Source organism: Oenanthe melanoleuca, chromosome 1 (assembly GCF_029582105.1).
Source record: "Oenanthe melanoleuca isolate GR-GAL-2019-014 chromosome 1, OMel1.0, whole genome shotgun sequence".
NCBI lineage: Eukaryota > Metazoa > Chordata > Aves > Passeriformes > Muscicapidae > Oenanthe > Oenanthe melanoleuca.
This window is the reverse complement of record NC_079333.1, coordinates 104,410,657-104,424,964: the sequence shown is the minus strand read 5'-3', so window position 1 is coordinate 104,424,964 and position 14,308 is coordinate 104,410,657. Positions and strand designations below refer to the sequence as shown.

The following is a 14,308-nucleotide window of genomic DNA, read 5'->3' as shown; positions in this document are numbered from 1 at the left end:
CTCTCTCTGCCGCCAGTTTCGCTGTATCCTTCCCGCTGGCAGCTGATGAGCTCAGCCTTTTTTTTTTTTTTTAATTTTTTTTATTTTATTTTTTTTTTCCCCGCGAGGACCATGCCAAGATGGCTCTCTTCCTGTGTCCTTTCAGCTGCTCTTGGCACAGCCGTACCTTCCAGCAGCTAAGTGCGTTAGAGAGGAGCCAGCCTGCGTAGCTGCCCTCCTGCAACTCGCGCCTCGCCTCTTCCGCGGGGCAGCCTTGCGCAACGGAGCGGGTGGAAATAAAAACAAAACGCCGAGATATGGCACTGCTGGGCGGCTTACAGGACCTCTTACTGCAGTGAGGAGGATTCTGGTGGTGCCTGAAAGGCTGAGAGCAAACCCTGACTGGTCTAAATAGTTTATAATTTTGGTGGTGGAATGATAAACCCCCAGTGAAATGTTTTCCTGACTCTAGTGGCTGTAAAAATAGTAGGAAGAATTCGGCAGTACACAAGAGAGGTTTGAGATGTGTGTCTTTTGTAGGATATTGCAGCTCTCGAATGTCCCCAGATCCTTCTGGGGCCTTTTGAAGGGTTTGTTTTAGAAACGAGCTGTGCTACGTTAACTGTACCATTAGGGATAGAGAGAGTTTATTTCCACGATGCTCTGGGTGGAAGAGATTGTATGGCAAAGCAGCGCAGGAGAGGACTCCCAGGGATCTTCTTTTATTTTCACATCTGAAAAAGTTGCCTATTCCAGTAGTTGCTTTTGCATCCTATAAAGAGGATGGTTAAACTCTGCCAAGACTGAAGAATACTCCCTCCTCTGCTGGCCCTGCTGGGAGAAGCAAACAAATAGCTGTGCCTTTGCATGGTCTCGCTCTTGAGCTTGCCAAGAAGCTGTTCTAGCCAGTAAAAGAGTCTGTCAGTGCCCTGTTTTGGCCTTTTCTTCCTTAACTTATCTATGGGGAATCTCCCCCACCCCCCCAGTCCCTGCCAGTGTTTTCTTTCCTTCCTTCTATTTATTGTTCTTCCTTCTTCCGCACTGCTTTACTACGCCTTTCCTTCCCCATGCCTCTATAAATTCCCCTCTCATGCCCAGGCAGCCTCCCTGTGTGCTCTCAGATGACGAATCTGGTTCTGCCTGCCCCGCTGCCTCTGCAGCACCACCACGTTGGGCTTGGTGACCTGTAAAAAGGCAGAAGGAGGTTCCATCACAGGGTTACAGCCCATGTGCTGCAATTTTTCCTTCCTGGGAAATGCCCAGGCACCCTTTAATAAACTCGTCTGAGTGTCGTTAAATCAATTGAAACACTGGGCAGTGATTTAGATGCTGTTTTTAATAAGTTAAGGGATCATCTTGAATTCATTACTGCTTCAAAAGCCACTTAGGTAAGTCAGTTTAAAAAAACCCCACAAACAAGAAAACCCACAAACCAATAATCCCACAACACTCCTCAACCCCTTCCCAAAACCAGAAAATCATAATTCTGAAATAAAATTTTAAAAGAGTTCAAAATTAAAGACTCCAGTAAAGCGAGGGAGGAGGGGAGAAGGAGCACTTGGCAACAGCCGTAACTCTGATCTGCTCCTGGTGCTTGTTGCCAGACTTTCAGCCAGGGATGCTACATGCCCAGTGGGGGACAGGAGGGTTTGCAGCAAGGCTGACCTTTCCTGCTGTGGATGCTCAGAGTGCCATGACCCAGCAGCTCAGGCCTCAGATGCTTGCTGACAGCAAGAAACACCTGATACTTCTGCAGCCTCCGTGTCAGCACCTCTGTTATTTGTTGCCTCCTGCTTGGTGTCACCTGGGCTGTGACACTGCCATGTAGCACTGGCCAGATCCTGGATGTGATGCTTCCCTGTGGGGAAGCACTGAGTCAGGAGGTAGAGGTGTGAGGGTGAGACTTGCAGGGAAATCCTGTCTTGCAGGGAATGCTGTCTTCTCCAGCACTGTCTGTCTCAAAGGCATCAGTTTCAGTGTTACTTTAGAGACATTCCCTCAGAAATTGAGAAGGGATATCCTGACCCTTTGCCAGTGATCCTCATGGATCTCTCCGGTCTTAAAATGTGAAGGTGGCTTTTCAAAGAGTGGCATGTTGGGCTTTGAAGGCGTCGACATGTTGTGCTCTGTGCTGCCAAGGGTCTGAGGAGTTGGCACAAGCTGGACTGATGACTGTGCTCAGCAGCTTGAGGACCACCTGCTTCTTCACTCTGTTGGTGGCACGGGTGTATGGGAGGCAGGCAGCATGGGATAAGCTCTCTTTCCGTAGGGAACAAGCCTCCAAATCCCCAAGTGCACTTCCTCAAGTCAGTATATTGTGCACATGTCAAAACTGATATGACATGCAGCTTTCCAGCAAGAAGGGTGCAAGCAAGAACACGTAGCAGATGTTAGTCACCCTAAGTCACGACCTGCTGGAAAGTACTTGGAGTAAATACATGTGGCACATCTTTTTGAGACTTATCAGAGTTGTCCTCCTCTCCCTCCTACCAGCAGTGCTGTGTGATAGATGGGGAAACGGTGGTGTGCTATCCTCTTCTGACTGATTTGATACTCCCCTCCTCTGTCTTGAGTTTCTGTGGATGCCAAAGCAGTGGGGACATCGAGGGGACATTGGCCTGTGAGGCAGGAGTGGTGGGATGTGACCTCTTGGCAGGAGGGAGTTGAAGCCCTGGTTGCTTGGCAGATGGGGAGCTGGAGCAGAGGTTCACTTGGCCGTGCTTCCAGATGACTTCCCCCGGTAACATCACTGTGAAAGCTTTCCAGGAAGGCAGGTCCTGGTTAAAGTCCTTCCTTGTGTTTTCATACAAGCTCCCTGAGAGCCTTGTTGGGAGACAGCAGTGTTGACAGCTCAAAGCAGGAGTGTTGTGTTCAGCTGGACTGCCATGATTGCTCTACCTGCACTGGACTCTGCTTTTAGTTCCCTGCTCTTGCTGTCTAAGGAGAAGATGGGATTTTAACACATCTTCATTAGTCTGAAGGGCAATATGTTCTACTTCCAGACAACTCCCCGTTACGTATAATCAATTTTAAAGGCAAAAGTTAATGCGATTTATAATTAGCAATAAGGAATTCTAAACCTGGAATTTGCAGGCCTGTGTATTAATGAATAATCCTTCTGAAGGCTCACAAAATCTATGTCTGAGCTTGTATAGATTGCACATGCCGCATGAAATGCGTTAATTTCTGGGTGGACTACACTTAAAATAACATGTTTTTCTATTCTCTGATTAGAAGGGTTGAATTGTGCTGCAAATATATTCACAAGTACTGTTTAAAGAGGATGTTCTGCAGAGAAGTTTAATTCCTAGCAAATTTTCATAACTTATTTCTGTGTACATAATTTAGGGGCTTTGGGTAACTGATTTCTGTGCTTGCCCAGAGGCAGGCTGAATGAGCCTTGCTCCACAGCACGCTGTTAAATTGGCAGACATTTGGAATGGTAGAGTGACTTGCAGCAAAATGATGTTTGTGAGGCTTCTCACAAATTCCTGCTTTCTGTTACAGCGGTGTAATTATTTTACTGTCCCTCAAAAATGTGTACAGCAAGGAATAGACGTAACAGAAATAAGTGCCCTGAGCAGTCTGACTGAAGACAGGAGGGGAGTGGGATGATGTGCAAGTAAAACCGACAATGAGATGATTGGCAGCTGTATTAATAGTGTTACTTTCTATAAATAACTTTGATCTACAGTCAGGAGTTTCTTGTCAAAAACATTTGCATGACACTGTTGAGTCAAAATGTAACGCCGTGATTTTTCTTTTATTTCACACCAGACCAATCCACGACGCGGTGGAAAACGACCACTTGGAAATTGTCCGCCTGTTACTGTCCTATGGTGCTGATCCAACACTTGCAACCTACTCTGGAAGGACCATTGTGAAAATGACCCACAGTGAGCTCATGGAGACCTTCCTCACAGGTCGGTGCCCACACTGCATGGGGCTTTCTGGTCCTGGCAGGTGGGGGCTTGTTCCCTGTCCCTCAAAGTCACCCTGGCAGGGGTGACTTCATCCCAAGGAGCCCTGGGTTGGGGTAAGCTGGGCTGCAGTAGCTCCCTCTTTGCCTCAAAAAACCCAGAGGTTGCAGGTGGGAAGCACAGCCATGCTTGGGGGCTCCTTCTAATTGAAACTCTCAATAAGTCATAAGGATTATTCCACTGTCAGATTTGATAGGTGGGTAGGAGGTCAGCGGGCTGTTTCAGTGCCTTCAGTTTTCTGCTTGAAATAAAAATAAGAAACTTGCCAATTCAGATAGCTGTTTGTTAAACATACTCATGTTTTCCCATGGTCTTGCTTTTTGTCTCAGACTATTTTTGGTTTTGCCAGTTCTGCCTTGTTTTATATCTGAAATACTGTAAATTGCATTAAAGGCTCTTGTCTTTAAACATATCCATGTTGTAACATGTTTTTAAGGTTTTTTTCCTGTTGGTTTTGGATGAAGACACTTGCATTCCCTAGTAACTTACCTCTGAGCATATTTGCAGTGTTTGTAGTCCATGAGTTTAAGTACTCATCTGTTTACCTGTTTAAATGATGCAGTATAGAAGGCACATAGATGTTTCAGGATCCAGTTAAGTCTGATATCTTTGACTTCCTAGCATCCTGAATCCCAGTATCTTTTCACCAATTCAGCTTGTAAATCTCCCAAATTATATCTGTGGAAAAGAACTACATCTTCTAAACGTACTTGTGTGGAAAAACCTTTTCCATCAGTTCATTTGGGGCCACACTCAAGTTGGTGTCCAGAATAATTGTGAAGGCCAAAAAATGTGGTACACCCTATCTTCACAAAAATAAGATACTGCTCTCGGTATCTGAAGCTTAAGGTTGGGTCTGTCTCTGTTAGACCTGAGGTGATTATTTGATGTGGTGGGTCATTATTCGATGTGGGGGAATGATGTATTTATGCTGTTGTTTGTAGCATGTGTGCCAGGAATATGGTGTGGGATTTTTTGATGGAAGGCATGGAGGACGCGCGTTGAGGCTCTGTGACGCGCGGTCTCTGAACTTGCCAGCTTTTTGTTCTCATCAGTTTGTTTTTTTTGTTGTTTTTTCCTCTCCAGAGTATTTAACTGACCTGCAAGGTCGAAGTGTTGATGACCCTGGTTTGTACTGGGATTTCTATGGCAGCTCTGTGTGCGGTGAGCAAATGTTGCCCTTTATTTCTTTGTATGCAGAGACTTTAAAAACATGGGGCACGAGGGGGTGGGGGCTGTTTTGTTGTTGTGGTGGAGGAAGCTGGGGAGGAAGCAGACTGATTTTGTTTACAGATCACGTTATTGGGGAAAAAAAGCAAGGCCTGCAACAGTCTTTTCATTGCTGACTTAGCACCTTTATTCAATTTTATTTAGATCCAAAAGATGAATCTGGATTTGATGTCTTGGCAAATCCTCCCGGCCCAGGTGATGAAGATGAAGATGGCTTCAGCGATGTGTTTGAATTTGAATTTTTGGATGAGCCTCCCTTACCGTGTTACAACATTCAAGTGTGTCTCTCTCAGGGGTAAGAGCAAAAAAAGTTTTTGGGGTAAAAACAGCTGGGATGATCTGCTTGGGTTGATGGCAGTTTGTGTCGGTGGGGAAAACTGTATTTATGTAACATAAATGAGACATCAATATTGTAACTGCTGGGGATTTTTGGGAAATAAATAGGAGGTGAGAGTGGAAAAGGCTGGTTTGTCAGGGCTGGGTTTTACTGCTGTATTCCTGGGTGGGACAAGTGACGTTTGAACACAAATTCCCTTCCTCATCCCAGACAGGCATCTGGTTTATAACTTCCCAAAATAGAAGTGCTTCTAGCACTTAAATTTGGGTATGATGTTGTAAGGTGTTAATTGTATTTCTTGGGCTTTTCTGTTCTGCTGCTGAGTGGGCATGCTTTTGTGGTGACACCATTACTGCTTTTCTAGACTTTGTAGCAAAACTGGTTTAAAGCTCTGAATTGGAGCAAACAAATAAGTGAAGGGAAGATCCTATGATACTTAATTATAAGCAAAGACCTGGAAAGTTGTATTATTATTATATTCAAGATATAAATTAGGTTTGTAAACAACTGTTGTTTACCATTTCCACCAGTTTTGATGACAGCTAGTTTTAAATATTGATCCATGCAGGAGTGTGGATTTTAGTATGTTTTTGTTAAATGGGTGATGGATCTAACTTAATTCCCTGAAGTGGACAAGTACAAGTACAAAGAATTTTAAAACTGTGATATCTGAAAAAAAAACAACTTACTGTTGACTTCTATTTAATATTGGCATTTCTGGAAGTCAGGGGTGCTGGATTTTGTGGTTGTAACTATAAGCCATCTCCTTATTTGTGAAATGAAAGTTGGGTTCAGGTGGGCTAGTCTTTAGGTATCTGAGTAGTAGGCATGGCTGCTGGCCCACATGGGCTGGGTTTTATAGGTCCCAGTACCCCCCTGCATGCCTGAATCCTTCCTTCCCAAAGCTCCAGGTAGCAGTACTCTGAATAAATACACACACACACCTGCTCATCTGTTATATTCGACCCCTGGGCGACAGCCTTGATTTCAGAGGGATTGTTAGTGGGTGTGGGATTGGGGAGGGTTTGTCACACAGCCGTGTGGGGACGAGTCAGGAATGCTGTGACTTGAGAGCAGTTATTGGAGCCTCTCTCTCCTTTGCTTCCTCAGACCACGGAACTGGCTTCTGCTCTCGGACGTGGTGAAGAGGTTAAAAATGTCATCGCGCATCTTCCGCTGCAACTTCCCCAACCTGGAAGTCGTCACCATCACGGAGGCAGAGTTTTACAAACAGACTTCCCTCAGCCAGTTGTTCTCTTGTGCTACGGACCTTGAAGCTTTTAACCCAGAGAGCAAAGAGCTCTTGGACTTGGTTGAGTTCACAAGCGAGCTCAAGACTCTGCTGGGCTCCGAGCTTCACTGGCTGCATCCGCACGAGGACCCTCCCTTCGACATCCTCTGGTGAACCATCAGGCCATTTAATGTACAGTGCTTATACAGTTACTTCTTTATGTATATGTGTTCAAATGAAATTGTTTCTGTAAAGAAAGGACACTATTAAATATGAAAATATCTTTCCTTTATATAAGAGATCTGAATTCCAGTTGGATGGATTTTGGAAGAATTTTTTTTTAACTTCAATCAGTTTTTACAAAAATTGTTATATAATGTTTCTTTAAATGCACACAGGCTTTGGGATAAGTTTGTTATTACTCGGAACACATGTTTTTTTTTTAAAGAACACACCCACACACATTGACTTTGTTTCATACAAAGCACTGATTACACAGAACATACTTTTTCTAGGTGATGTGATCAAAGTCATGTGGCTTGTTTGGGAGGTAGAACTCGGTAAGGCACTTGGTGATATTATTTTCGGTTTTTTTGTTTACAGAATTACCTGCTTTGGTCAGGTAAGCACTATTGAATATAATTCAATAGTTTGTAATATAAATTAAACCATATCCATACGCATCAACTAATTGTAAGAACTTTTATATCCTAATTTAAAAGCTGTGAAATTTAGTTTTCACACATCAAACCGGATTGTTTATATATGTTTAAACATTTTATGCTCTTTATTTAAAGAAGACTTTGAACTATTTTTTCTGTACCTTGTAAAATATTGAAAAACTAACATATGTTGAAGTTGCTTGAAACTGTACATAAACTAAATTTTCTGAATTGTGTGTTTATGTTTGAGATCTGTGTTTTAACTTTGTAAGTAAATCTTCTGCCTTTGTATTTATATTTTACAAAAATTTTCTTAAAGGCAATAAAACTGTTGAGAAATGAAGAGGCTAAAGTGACTCCCATTAACTCTGTGCCTGTTTGTGACATAAGCTTCATCTCATTAGTGTTTATGAAAGGAGGGTGTAGTTCCCAAAGTGGGGCAGGGCTGGTGGAGGTGCAGCCAAGTAGCTGATGAAATCTGGGGTATAATCTGTATTGGCTTTCTAAATTCTGTGTTGCAAGAAAACATCAGGTGGGTGCTTTAGGTGGGACCAGGTTTTAAAAGTGGTGTTCACAATACCTTCTGCACCATCTTTTAGTTAAAGATTTGTGAATAGGTTAAATAATTTTCCCTCCTTTGACATCCTTTTAATTTCAATTGGCTGAATTCTCTTTCCAATAGAATCTGCAGAATGGAGAAAAATAGTACCAAGGGAAATGCTTTAGTTCTAATGTGGAGCATTAAACCTATGAGCACGTTTTGGGAGGATTTAAAGGGACAGTGATGTCACTTTTGCATAGCTCGAACTTGTGTCTAAGAGGCTGGGCTCCCTGAGCTTGGTCACACACTTTCTGCCTTCCCCTTGTGCAAGGAAATTCTTGCTGTGAACTCAAACTCCTGAGTTTTAATTTGGGGCTGCTATTAAGAGTAGTATGTCTTAGGATAGCAAATTGCCACTGAGGTGTTTAAACTGCTACTCTTCTGATGGGGCCAGGACCTCACCCAAAAGTGAGGTGTGTCTGCTCTTGAGCAGAGCACCTGGTCAGTGGGAAAAGCATCCTGGAAGACATTTCTCCATTGTCCTGAAGGTAAGGGAGAAGAATGCCTCATTTCTGAAGTGCCTGCAGGGGAAGAGTCAGAGCTGCTGCCTCTCCTGCTGTGTTGCCTGTGAGTCTTCTGCCAAACATTGTACTGTGTGGCTTTACAGTGGGGCTGTTCCTGTGGGTAAGGTGGTTTTGTAGCTGAGCCAAGAGGTGAGAGGAGGGTTCAGAAGCTGTCTGCTGCTGGGTGCTGAAGTCTCACTTCTGCACAGGACAGGAAATTTTTAGTCCTAACTCTTCTGCCAACCTCATTTTTCCAGACTTCGTGTAAGGGGGATGATGGTCTCCCTGCACAGCATTTATTTGCATGCTGGTTTTCCTTTTCAAACAGTTTTCAGCTTGGCAAGGAACTGCAACACAGACACACCTACTCTCCAGTGCCATCTGCTTTTGCCCCCCGTTTTTCCCAGAAAGAAGAGGGCCAGAAATTGTAAGGCAAGGCAGAGCACTGAGAGCAGCTCTTACAGACACCTTTATCTGATCAGCTGGGTGATGCTTGGATGGTTGAGCTGGTATAAATCAGCTTTGTGCCACTTCCCGGGGTGTGTGGCAGACACCTCGTTTCTCCCTGAGCCCCTCGGGCAAACAAAAGATTGACATGGCTTCCTCTTTTGGCCAGCTCCTCTTCAAAGAATCCTGGGCATGTGCTCCGGAGCATCTCTGCTTAGTCAGCTTTCCCTGCCCCGGGTACAGTTGGGCTCTCTCCATGCTGGTGCTCAAACACAGCTCAAACACAGTAACAGCCTCATGCCGCTGTAATGCAGTGTGTGTGCCTGCCCCAGGCGCCTGGGCTCTAAAAATACGGTCATGGCAGGGAACACCTGATCCCGGCGCTGTCCCTTGACATAATGCAACACTTTTATACTCGGGGATGGACTTTTTTAAAGGGATGTCGCTGTGCGAGCTGCTTGAGGCAGCACAGAGGGTTCAGTGAAGCAGGAGGGCATGAGCCTGGCTTGGCTGCCCCTGTGCTGGGTGGTTTGGGAGAGTTTGTTACAGGAGGGGCTGGATGCAGGTAATTCTGCAGGAGGCAAACCCAGGGGAGCCTTCCCTTGGGAGAGGAGAGATGGCAGTGTGCCAGCAGGTCATGGATGTGGTGACAGTGTGGGCAGGGGAGTGAAACACTGGCCAGCACTGGGACTGTCTGGATCCTGCAAGGGGGAGTGAAACTCTGGCCAGCACAGGGTCTGTCTGGATCCTGCAGGGCACAGAGCTGGGGCTGGGCGAGCTCCAGCCAGCGTGGGGGCTGTGTTCAGCAGTTCACTTTCTGATCTCACACTGCTCTCCTTTAAAGTGCTTTCCTGTGCATCCTCCTTGGGCCAAACATGCTTGCTTCGCACTGCTGGCTTTGCTCCAGGTTAATAAAAAAATAAGGAAATGGAAACGCAGCCCTTGGGAATGGTAAAACCCTGCTGATCCTGTTTCATGCCTTCTGCAAGGTGAAAGCGCAGTGTTGATGCTGCTGGGGACAAAGCCAAGGTGTTTCCTTGAATTTCCCCTGCTTGCAACTTGGATTTGCCTGGCAGGGAGTCTGTGCTGCCCTGTGGAGGTGTTGGACAGCCACTGGTGCAACAGGGAAAAACCCTATTTCCAGCTAGAGTAGGCAGGTGAGCCTCTCTTCAAAGAGTTTCCTTTGTCAAACTTTTACTTGTTGCTGGCTGGGAAATCCCAGGGAATACCCAGTTCCAGGCTGGCTGCCTGACAGGGAGGCTAAGGGGGGGCCACAGCACAGCCAGTGCTGGGAGGTTTCCCCTTGAGATAAGTGATGCTGCTGAGGACCAAATATTGAACCTTTCCTTTGCCCTCCTGCCTTACCCAAGAGTTCTGCAGAGTGGGGTCAGCCCTGGGAGTTTCCTGCTTGGGTCATTTCTCCCTCATTTCTTCTGCTTTGCTGTGGTGGCTGAGCTGGAGAGCCTTGTGCCAGAGACATTGATACAGTGAGTGGCAAGCAAGGGTCAGAGAAGGGTAGATGTGGTGCTTATGCACATGGCTTAGTGCTGGACTTGTCAGTGCTGGGTTAACATTTGGATTTGGTGATCTTGGAGGTCTTTTCCAGTCTTAATGATTCTGTGATTTTGGTTAGCCAGAGCAGAATGGAAATTATTTTAAAAACTGCTCCCAGGGGCCAAGCTCACTCCATGAATCAAAAGAGTTTGAAGCTGATTCCTCCCTTTATTTCTGTGCTAAATAATGAAACTATAGATGAGACCCATCAATTAAGCACTAATGTATCAGGGAGTGGTAAGTGCAGGCAGCTGCACTGTGGGGCTGCTGGTAAACATTCAGCATTATCAATTTGCACAGGGAAAAGGCACACATTATTGCTTTAAACTTGCACAGATCCTAGGTAACTGGAAAAACAGAATTTTATCTGCTTACAGTTTTTTGCAGGACATAATTTCATTTCAGTATGAGGCCAGTGGTGGCACGAGAAGGCTTGGCACCACCCCACAAGGAAGAAGAGTTGAATGCCATAATTGTGAAGACACAGATATTTTCTCAGTGTGCTCATTCACCATTTCATTTCTGCTAGAAGGAGGAGCAGGAGAAGGTGACAGGAGTCCAAGTTTCACTTGGAGCAGTGTCAGGAGCAAAAACCTCCAAAGAGGTTTGAAGAAGATGAAGTTTTAAGTATCCCACCATGATGCCTGCCTGCATCAGTCTGGCTGGTTCTGCATTTCACCCTTAGTGTGGTTTGCATGGGTTCCCCTGATCTCTGTTCCTGCAAGGGAAGTGTGATGGATCCCTGGGAGCAGCAGTGCCTTCTGCCCCTGGGGTGAAGGAGCCTTTGCTGTTTCTGGTTTGCCAGTCCTGAAGAAAACTCTGTCCACGCCATGTGCACATTTTCCTCCAGCAGACTGACGTGACTGTAGATGGTTGCTCTCTTGAGCCAGGTAGGAACCACAAATCTGTCACTAAATAGATTTTCCTTTTGTTGTCACATTAATTTGCAACTCATTAATAGTGACAGCAGTGAAGTACTGCACGGATGCAGATTTGCATATTCATGGTTAACTTATTATTAAACAAATAAGATTTCCCTAGCTTAGGGAAAGTACCAGAGTAATGCCACATTGTGCATTATAACAGCCTGAATGTTTTATTTTCTTTTTAATATGTTAATAGATGCAAGGGGCGCTCTTTTTTTAAGTAAATGTGCATCTATAAAATAACATGTCATTTAAAATATCACAATTGTTTAAACAGTAATCTATTAACAAACCTGCCAATAATTGAGCACAAATTCCTATTTAATGTACAGATCAATTAATCAATTCTAAATGCTGGCTTTGTTGCCTGATGACCGTGACACAGGCAGTGCCAGCAAGGCACAGCCAAGCACTGTGCTGGTGAGCTGACCCAGAGGTGGAGAGCTGATCCCATGTTTTATGGTTTGTTACAGCCAATTTGGTTGGTTTTCACAGGTGCTTTTGTTTCTTCTCCCCAGAGGAGTGTTGGGTGACAAAGTGAGGACTGAGCTTGCTGTGGCACCCACTAAACTCTCCCATCCTGCTGGGCATGGCTGAGGAAAACGTGGAATCTCAGCTCCGCAGGGACCTCCCTGCTCCCCTTTTCTCTGCCAGCAGGATGTGCCACCTGGATGTGCCACCAGCTTTGGCTCTCCCTTGGGGGGAGGAGGGCAGAGCTCTGCCCCCAGCACGGCAGGTGGGCAGTGGCAGCAAACTTCCCTGGCACCGTGGGATTCCTCCCCTGTGCTGAAGGAGCTGTGGTGAAAAGCCCTTGGAATCCAACAGGCACTCAAAATCTGCAGGTGAGAGGAATGGGAGGTGTGGAGCGTGGGGTTGTCCTGCAGGCAGGTATTTTAATTCATTTGCTGGTAACAGCAAAGGTCCTTTGGCCCCAAAGTAACACAATTTTTTTCTACTGGGCTATGCAAGATTACCCAGTATGCACAGCAATCCTCTCTTCAGATCCCTACTACCACATCAATATTTTACATTCCTTTCTGGCTCTTTTAAAAATTTGTGGGGTAGTGGGCATAATTACATGTGAGGAAACCAGCTGGTTATTGCAGCTCCCCTCAGTCCTGACGTGAGGTTTTTCCTGACCTGACTTTCCAGAGTCCTTTGACGGTGTTGCCTGACCACAAAATGCAGTTCTTACCCCATCCTGCTGTTTCCTTGTGAGTCACAAGCCACCCCCTTTGAACCACTGGCCTGTGCTCCCAGCCTCCCCAGGCTCTGGAGCTCCTGTTTTTGGCTCATTGCAAAGGGTGAAGAGCCACAAATAAAACCAAGGATGCTGAAACACAACCATAAGTCACCCCAAAGACTTATGTGCATCCCTGCAGGTGCAGAGCAGGGCGAGGCTGTTTTTAAAACCTGTGTACAGCAAGCTCAGAGCACCCTTCTCCAACAGGGGATAATTTAATTTTCTGATGTGGGATCTGCTTTTATCTTCATCTCCTGGCTCAGGTCTTTCCTTGGCACAATGAGGAGTGCCAGTGGGACTGCAGCCCGATTTCCACTGCTCTGTGGCTGCAGGCTTTTCCACACACTGAGGATGTAGAGGTTAGGCAACACATGTGGCAGACACTCATGATGTCAGAGACAGTGTTTAGTATTTGTAGCTGTCGAAATTTCAAGGAAAAGGCTACCTAATGAAAACCCTTTTCAAATATGCCATGAAACTCCTGTTTAAGTAAAGCCTATTTGAAGGCAAGTCCTGACAGGCCTCCTGAAATGAAAAGGGCAGATTATTTAACAGCTGATCAACACTAATAACCCTTGGCAAATACAGTATGCAAATTCAGAGCTGGAGCCAACATGTGCCGAAGGGACTCTGTGACAGCCTGGCCTGGCTGCTCCCAAGCTGCTGCTGGCAACCACAGAGCCCTGGGAGTGGGGAGACCTGGGCTGCCACTGCCACGTGTCATGTCAGTGGTCTGTGGGTGCTTGTTGAGGAGAAGTTCCTCCACCACCACAGGAATCCAATGGGCATTTGGTGTCTGACTCAGTGGGGCTGGGCTTGGGCTCCCTTGCTGAGGTGCTGGAGCTGATGCCATAAAGCACCGAGGGAAACAAATAGTTTGAAGCTGGGTAACTTGTCTCCCCACTTCATGGCATCTTAGGGTAAGCATCATTTTTTAGTATCTTTGTGACCTGCCAGTCTACACAAATGTAATTCCTCTTTCTGAATTGGGCCAGTCCATCAGCAGTTAAGCAAGGCATGGAGCTGGGTTTCCAGAGTGAATTCATCCTTCTGTCCCCTAGCTCTGTGCCATGAGGGTGGCTTTGTATTTGCCTGGCTGCCCTGCACAACTCAGCTTCCCCTGGCCAGGGACCCTATCTGTGCTACCCACTGGCTGCTGTGAGCACCTGGGCATTTGAGTCACCTTCCTGCAGGGCCAGCTCAGCACATGGCAGTGCTTGGGAATGTCCCCACAGGGGCTGGATGCACTCACTAAACCAGCAGAACACAGACCCAGGAGCCACTCAGGGTGGGATGGTACAGGGTGGGAGACCACCCATCCCCCTGCAAGGGAAGGAGGCAGTGCTGCCTGGGTCTGGGAGCAGGGCAAGGGGTCAGGGAGAGCCAGGAAAGTGTTGCCCTTTTGGTGGCAGTGTGGCATTAGCTTGGCTCAGAAAGTTGGGCAAGCCTGTGCCTCCGAAACCTGGATGCTGTGCCCATCCAGCAGCTGGTGCTCCCAACACAGCCCTTAACAGCCTAGTGACCAAACCTGCCTGGTCCCCAAGGGGTTACCTCTCCTGAAATGGCTGCCATGCCCAAAGAGATGGAGTGCCTTTGAGTACTGCTGTTTTCAAAG

General features: G+C 46.2%; 2 protein-coding genes across 8 annotated transcripts in view; both read left to right on the top strand.

The window, feature by feature from the left end:
* The window catches only part of BCOR (BCL6 corepressor), an 82,748-nt gene extending 75,041 nt beyond the window's left edge, over window positions 1-7,707 (top strand). For all 7 annotated transcript variants that reach the window (XM_056483098.1, XM_056483091.1, XM_056483106.1 and 4 more), the window contains 4 exons: window positions 3,757-3,902; window positions 5,046-5,123; window positions 5,334-5,484; window positions 6,637-7,707. In XM_056483098.1, the coding sequence (XP_056339073.1) occupies window positions 3,757-3,902; window positions 5,046-5,123; window positions 5,334-5,484; window positions 6,637-6,931 (670 nt within the window). In that variant the 3' untranslated portion in view covers window positions 6,932-7,707. The remainder of the gene's footprint in view (window positions 1-3,756; window positions 3,903-5,045; window positions 5,124-5,333; window positions 5,485-6,636) is intronic.
* Window positions 1-14,308, top strand: part of LOC130253428 (probable ubiquitin carboxyl-terminal hydrolase FAF-X) — a 297,854-nt gene that overhangs the window by 227,148 nt on the left and 56,398 nt on the right. The window lies entirely within an intron of this gene.